The sequence below is a fragment of the Vigna unguiculata genome, chromosome 2 (genome assembly GCF_004118075.2).
Source record: "Vigna unguiculata cultivar IT97K-499-35 chromosome 2, ASM411807v1, whole genome shotgun sequence".
Lineage (NCBI taxonomy): Eukaryota > Viridiplantae > Streptophyta > Magnoliopsida > Fabales > Fabaceae > Vigna > Vigna unguiculata.
The window spans coordinates 16,729,957-16,737,220 of NC_040280.1; the positions used below are offsets into that span (position 1 = coordinate 16,729,957).

Below are 7,264 nucleotides of genomic sequence, written 5' to 3' on the forward strand. Positions count from 1 at the left end.
GCTAGTGGTACAATCGTTGGCGATGTAAACAAAGTGTCAACCAACTCTCTTTCGTCTTCTCTCCGCCTTCGCACTTCCCTTCTCTCTATGTCCCTCCTTTCAATCTTTCACATGAACACCATTTCTTCTTACCTTCCTTCTATTTCCCCTTTTCAATCTTTCTCATTCACACTCTTTCTTCCTTCTTTTCCTTCAGACCCTTCCATTTCCTCACAGCTTCTCCCTTTTCCCCCGCCACCACCACCACGTTCTCCTTCTCATCGGCCGTCGCTTCCCGTCGTCGGAGGCCGTCCCTGAACGGTGAAGTCGAGGATTAGGGAGATCTTCATGCCCGCCCTCAGCTCCACCATGACGGAGTGCAAAATCGTCTCGTTGGTAAAGTCCGAGGGCGATGTCCTCTCCAAAGGCGACAGCGTTGTCGTCGTTGAGTCCGACAAGGCCGACATGGACGTCGAGACATTCTACGACGGCATCCTCGCAGCCATTGTCGTCGCCGAGGGCCAGTCAGCCCCCGTCGGTGCCCCCATTGGCCTCCTTGCGAAACCGAGGCTGAAGCTGCCGAGGCCAAGGCCAGAGCCAATTCCGCTCCTACTCCGTCCGAACCTTCTCCGCCGCCGGTATCGGAGGTCTCCAACGCGCCGCGGAAGGTCGTTGCGACGCCCCACGCGAAGAAACTCGCGAAGCAGCACAAAATTGATGTTGGATCTGTGGTTGGGACTGGTCCGAATGGGAGGATTATTCCTGCAGACGTGGAGAAGGCCGCCGGAGTTACGCCACCGGAGAGAAATGTGTCTGCGGCGGAAGTGGCATCATCTCCGCCAAAAGCTGCTGCTGCTGCTTCTCCAGCGTCTCCGGCCAACGCTTCGGCTCCAATTCCGGGTTCTAGTGTAGTGGCTTTTACGACAATGCAATCTGCGGTTGCAAGAACATGGTGGAGAGTCTCTCTGTGCCAACGTTCCGTGTTGGGTATCCAGTGACCTCTGATGCACTTGACGCTCTGTATGAGAGGGTATGCTTTTTAAGACTCAATTTTTTAATGAACTTAAAAGTAAACTAAACTCTTAATTCAAAGGAAAATAATGTGATAAAACATTTTTCGTGGGCCAAAATCAGCTTCTAGATGCCTGTATTTCATAGAATTTAAATAAACTGTGCAATTCCATCAATGATTGTCACATATGATCTACACTTGTAACATTGTAGACTTTTGTGATATAACCACTTCAAAAGTCATTCTTAATTTGCTGTCAGTGGCTGTGTATAAAAGCTAGACATGTATGTAACTGCACAGCAACATGTTTGGTTTGCATTCCATAAAAGAATTCTGCCCGTTTGGTTTAGCTTCCTTCCTTTTCAAATTTTTGACGACAAGTTTTTGGTATATGCACGTGGAAGGTCGTGCAACGGACAAACACTAAGTTGGCTTTAATTTATAAACAAAATATGATTCATTTCATGCTCTTAATTCCTATATTTTCTTCTCCTTTAAAGGCTTTTTTTGAAGTTTAACTAAGTAAAGTGTTTTTCTCAGTTGTAGTTTTTAAATTACATTGTGATTACTGAAATTTTTGGTTGTAATTTGGTTGTCGTGCTAGTGTAGATGAGGGTGTGGTTGGTGTTGCAATGTGATTACTGAAATTACAATTACAGGTGCAATACTGGGTGGGGCCAGTACAGAACATAGTATTGGCAGTATTAGCAATTGTAGACTGCAATTTTTATTGAAATGGAGTATGGAATTTCAAGTTTTATAAATTTTGCTTTTGCTGCTGTTGATGTATTTTCAGGTGAACCGAAGGGTGTGACAATGACAGCAATTCTAGCCAAGGCGGCTGCAATGGCACTAGTTCAGCATCCAGTGGTGAATGCCTCTTGCAAAGATGGGAAGAACTTTGCCTATAATAGTAATATTAACATTGCTATTGCAGTGGCAATCAATGGTGGTTTGATTACCCCAGTTCTTCGGGATGCAGATAAGGTATGTGGTTGTTTGGTGAATTGGAGATTGTCCTGAATCCGAACGATATTCGATGAATATAAAATTGCATGTTGGTTCCCTAGTTAATTGGTTGGTTACTTGTTTTGTTACAGTTTGTATCTTTTGTCACAAAAATGGAAAGAACTAGTGGAAAAAGCTCGTTCTAAGCAATTGCAGCCTCATGAATATAATTCAGGTTTCTTGATAGTTTGGTCCTTACTATTGTTTCTCTGTGGGACTGGAATCTTCTAATATATAGATGTAATTGTGATCTTTGATATGTCTTAAGGAACTTTCACGCTTTCGAATTTGGGAATGTTTGGAGTTGACAGGTTTGATGCCATACTTCCTCCAGGCCAGGTGACCAATGAAATCTTGATTTTTTGCTGTTGATTTAATAAACTGTGACTTTGTATCAGTGGCGACTTGACCTTTGAATTTCTTTCTGCTTAAACTTTCCCATTTATGTTTAGGGGGCTATCATGGCGGTTGGAGCATCAAAACCTACAGTTCTGGCAGAAAAGGATGGCTTTTTTAGTGTAAAAAATAAAATGCTGGTGAGTAGCATAATTATTTCTTTAACTTTCTTTATGGTTAACATAATCGACAAGTTTGTATAATTGATAATTAGGTGTACTTTATGCTTAGGAGAGAACACAGAAACAAAGTTTTGGTTTTATAGAAAAAAATTCATTATATTTTCCTGAATCCGCAATATAATCAGATTTGAAGGCAACAAATCTTGCGTAACATTTGTTCTGGTAAACATCTATATTGGTCAGAAGGCATACCCTCACCTTAATTTGCATGTGCATGCTGTTATCCTGAAGTATTAACTCTAAGGAAATCGTATGATATTTAAATTATTAGCTGGACCTCAATCATGACTAAGAAAAACAACCCTTAGCTATTAAGAGACTTTTTCTCTGAAGTCTCATTTCTTAGATTCAAGACTGCAACTATCATGTATAAGTAACATTATCTCTAACTTTCCAAAGTTCTTACACTTGTATCTGGAAATCTTCCATTTTCTTCATTATAAAAGCTATTACCTATGTGGACTTTTCGTTGTGCTTCTATCAGCACTACGGTAAAGACAAGGAACCATTTGCGTAGGATTAGATAAACAGCTCTATCTTCTTCTTCGCAGAAATGCTGGTATATATCATAAATTTGTGAATTTTTAGTACGGTTCATTCAACTATGCATACAAGTATGGAAAGGATTCACTTAAGAATAATAAGAAAGTAAATATGTTTTTGAGGGCTTGAAAGACCTACCTTATGATCTCATATTTATAATGATAGAAATATGATAGAATGAGAAGATGAAAGATCAAAAGACTGAACTAGAAACCTATGTCGAGAACTTGGTACAACAGGTAGTAGTTCCCAAGACACTACTATCTACCCAGATTTAATACTTATTCTAATATAGTCAAAGTTTCTTGCATGCATATATTGGCTAAGGCAAAAACTATTGTCGATTACTAATAGAGTACATACACAATTAGAGTTACAGATTTTGATGGAAAACTACACAAAACAACTCTCTAATATTCAGATAAGAGTTCATACCGAATGATAGTTATTCTCCCTTCACAGATAGGGCTAACCGAGGAAATTAAGAAATTTATTTGCGGGTTGCACCATTCATCTGATGAGAATTGAGTAAAGTATTGTAGGTAAGGGGATGATAAAGTAGAAACCATGATGTGGGTCAAAAAGACAATTTTGCTTGAAATACTTCAACTTAAAAGATGAAATTGAGTGCAAAATTTTAAGGGGAGGTTTTTCTTACTTTATGGTTTGCTACTTGTTTGTACTTTCCCTTTTAATATAAATATCAATGTTAAAAATATCATTTCCTTCTTGTATTTATGATTATCTGATTTAGGGGGAGTTTATATCTTATGGCCTTTTCTCTAATGATGAAAATGGGGGCAAAAGTTTAAAGAAAACATTGACATTAACTTATTTAACTATTCTCTTTATAAGTCTTTTAACTGTAGGAAGTTACAAATACTTCAAACATATTTTGATCATCATCAAAAAAGGGAAGATTGTTAGCTAAGGCAGAAGACTTAGAGATAATCGATTAGAATAATTGATTATCATTTAGAGGATAATCGATTATCACTTAGGTTAGGATAATCGATTATCTTAAGTTGTGTTCAATTTTTCAAAAACCGATTGGAATAATTGATTATCTCCCTAGATAATCGATTGTCTGCTCGAACTTTTGTTTTTAAAAAATGCACTAGAATCGTTGATAATCAATCATAAGTGATAATCGATTATCCTTGGCAGTTTTGAACATGTCTATTCAGTTTCTAACCTAATTTTCAAAACCTCTATTTAAAGAACTGTAGTGCTACTTCAAACTTACTTTTTTGAGAGCTAGAGTACTAGTGTTGTGTTTGCAAAGAGTTTCTCTAAGTATTCTCAAAAGAGCTTTGAAAAGCCTAGTGTAAGTGCAACAATAACTTTTCCTAAGTGTGGTTCTTGAGAGATTGAGTGTTGCTGTTGTTGCTAGGAAAGTTGGTCAAATTCTCTATGTGATTTAGAGGAGTTTTCTTTCATCTCTCGTGTCTTCAAGAGAGGTGTTTTCTTTTTCTTATTCTCTTTAATCTGATTGATTGTATTATGATCTTTAAAGTGATTAAGTTAATCTCTTTGTTTAAAGAGATTAACAACTGGACGTAGGATCTTTTGATCCAAACCAGTATAAATATCTGTGTTGAATCTTGTTCCCTGTCTCTTTAATTTATTTGCCGTTGCATTCAAAGGAACTAAGGGTTTAATTTAAACGATAAAATTAGAATTACTTTGACATCAAGAGTTAAAGCAAATGAAATAATGTTTCTTGCTTTGACATCATATTGAGCCCGTTTATTTTCATCTACAACCCATTGTGAAAAGGGCTTTAGTTCATGCACATCATTAACAACATTAACTGGAAAAAAATGGACCATTTATCACAGCATCCCAAATACTGCTATCAACAAATTTCAGAAACATTTGCATCCTAACTCTCTAGAAGGGGTTATTTTCTCCATTAAAAAGAGGAAGTTTATTGATAGACGCACCCTCAACAAAAGTTTGATTTTTTGCAACCATTTTTGAAATTTTTTGAAAGACTATCAAAGCAAGCTTTGATAACAATTGTTGTAATCAAGCAGTGAAATAATTTGTTAATGGACAAAAACTAAGAGGGGGGGGGTTGAATTGGTTTATTAATAAAATTAATACTTTTAAAAAAAATTCAAATTCCACTGTTTAAATTAAACCCTTAGTTTCCTTTAAATGCAACAACAGGTAAATTAAATAGATAGGGAAGAAGATTCAATACAAATATTTATACTGGTTCGGATCAAAAGGTCATACGTCCAGTTGTTAATCTCTTTAATCAAAGAGATTAACTTAATCACTATAAATGTCAGAGTACAATCATATTAAAGAGGATAAGGAAAAGAAAACACCTCTTTTAAAGACACAAGAGATGAAAGAAAACCTTTTGTGAATCACATAGAAAACTTGACCAGCTTTCCTAGCAACAACAGCAACACCCAATCTCCCAAGAACTCCTCTTAGAAAAAGTTATCACTCTACTCACACTAGGTTTTTAAAAGCTCTTGAAGAAGATCAATGGTGCATTGCAATGTAAGAAAAGTTGAATTAATTTGAAAGGAATGAGGTCTGGGAACTCATTCCTAGGGACAATTCACACCAAGTTATAGGAACTAAATGGGTGTTTATAAACAAGCTGGATGAAGATGGAAGCATCACAAAGAACAAAGTTAGACTTATAGCAAAATGATACATACAAGAAGAAGGTATAGATTATGATGAAACATATGCTCCAGTTGTAAGGTTAGAAGCTATACGTTTACTTCTTGCTTATACGTCTCTCATGAATTTAAACTGTATCAGATGGATGTTAAAAGTGTCTTTTTAAATGGATTTATTAAAGAAGATGTGTATGTTGAACAACCCCTTGGTTTTGAAGATTATAAATTTCCAAATCACATTTATAAATTGAAGAAAGCATTGTATGGATTAAAACAAGCATCTAGATCTTGGTATGAACGACTAAACACATTTTTGTTAAAAAATGATTTTGAAAGACAAAAAATTGATTTAACTTTGTTTATTAAAAGAGTAGGTTAACATATTTTGCTAGTTCAAATTTATGTAGATGATATAATATTTTGATCCACTGATAATTCTCTATGTAAGGGTTTTGCAAGTATAATGCAGGGAGAATTTGAAATGTCAATGATGGGCGAATTAACATTTTTTTTGGGTTTGCAAATTAAGCAAATGGAAAGTGTTACTTTCATACCCCATTCAAAGTATTGTAAAGGGGTACTGAAAAAAATTGGAATGGATACTGCTAAGGAAGCAAGTACTCCTATGGACACCTCTTGTTATTTAGACAAAGATGAATCAAGAATAGGGGTAAGTCAAATATGTTTAGAGGCATGATAGGTTCTTTGTTATATCTTATTGCAACTAGACCTAATATTATGCAATCTGTATGTGTGTGTGCTTGTTTTAAAGCAAATCCAAAAGAATCACATCTTATTGCTGTAAAAAGAATTTTAAAATACTTAAAAGGAACTACTTGTTTTGGACTTTGGTATCCATCAGGAGCCTCCCCTAGTTTAATAGGTTATTCTGAAGCAGATTATGGTCACTCTAAAATTGATAGAAAGAGTACCTCGTCATCTTTTAGGATGTTCATTAGTCTCTTGGCACTCCAAGAAACAAGCTTGTGTAGCTTTATCAACCACTAAGGCCAAATACATTGTTGCTGGCAATTGTTGTGCCCAAATTCTATTGATGAAACAACAATTAGAAGATTATAATATCTATCTAAATCATATACCTCTAAAGTGTGATAATACGAGTGCCATAAACTTAACCAAGAATCCCATAATGCATTCTAGAACAAAGCAGATAGAAATTAGACACCACTTCTTAAGGGATCACATAAGTTAAGGAAATTGTGTGATAGAATATGTAGACACCAAGCATCAATTGAATGACATTTTTAAAACCTTTAGCCAATGACAAATTTTATGAGCTTAGGAGAGATTTAGGAATACTAGAAGTCTCTTGAAAGAGCAACAACTTTAATTTTCCAAATTTTCGTAAAACATTGCTCAATAATTGATTATCACTCAGGATGATCAATTATCTCTTCCCTAAATAAGTTCCAAACTCTTGGAATAATCGATTATCAAGTGAGATAATCGATTATCATGACCCTGTCCAAATTACT

The 7,264-nt window shown here is 35.8% G+C and overlaps 1 protein-coding gene across 1 annotated transcript; it reads left to right on the top strand.

Moving 5' to 3' along the window:
- Positions 1-297: 297 nt before the first annotated feature.
- LOC114174524 (dihydrolipoyllysine-residue acetyltransferase component 4 of pyruvate dehydrogenase complex, chloroplastic-like) lies at positions 298-2,646 on the top strand (the record flags this gene model as incomplete). The annotated part of the gene is given in 7 exon segments (XM_028059360.1): positions 298-535; positions 538-918; positions 921-1,013; positions 1,788-1,980; positions 2,089-2,174; positions 2,268-2,338; positions 2,452-2,646. Coding segments are annotated over 7 exon segments (1,209 nt in total), but the record flags the coding sequence as incomplete, so codon positions are not given.
- Between the last annotated feature and the right edge of the window lie 4,618 nt (positions 2,647-7,264).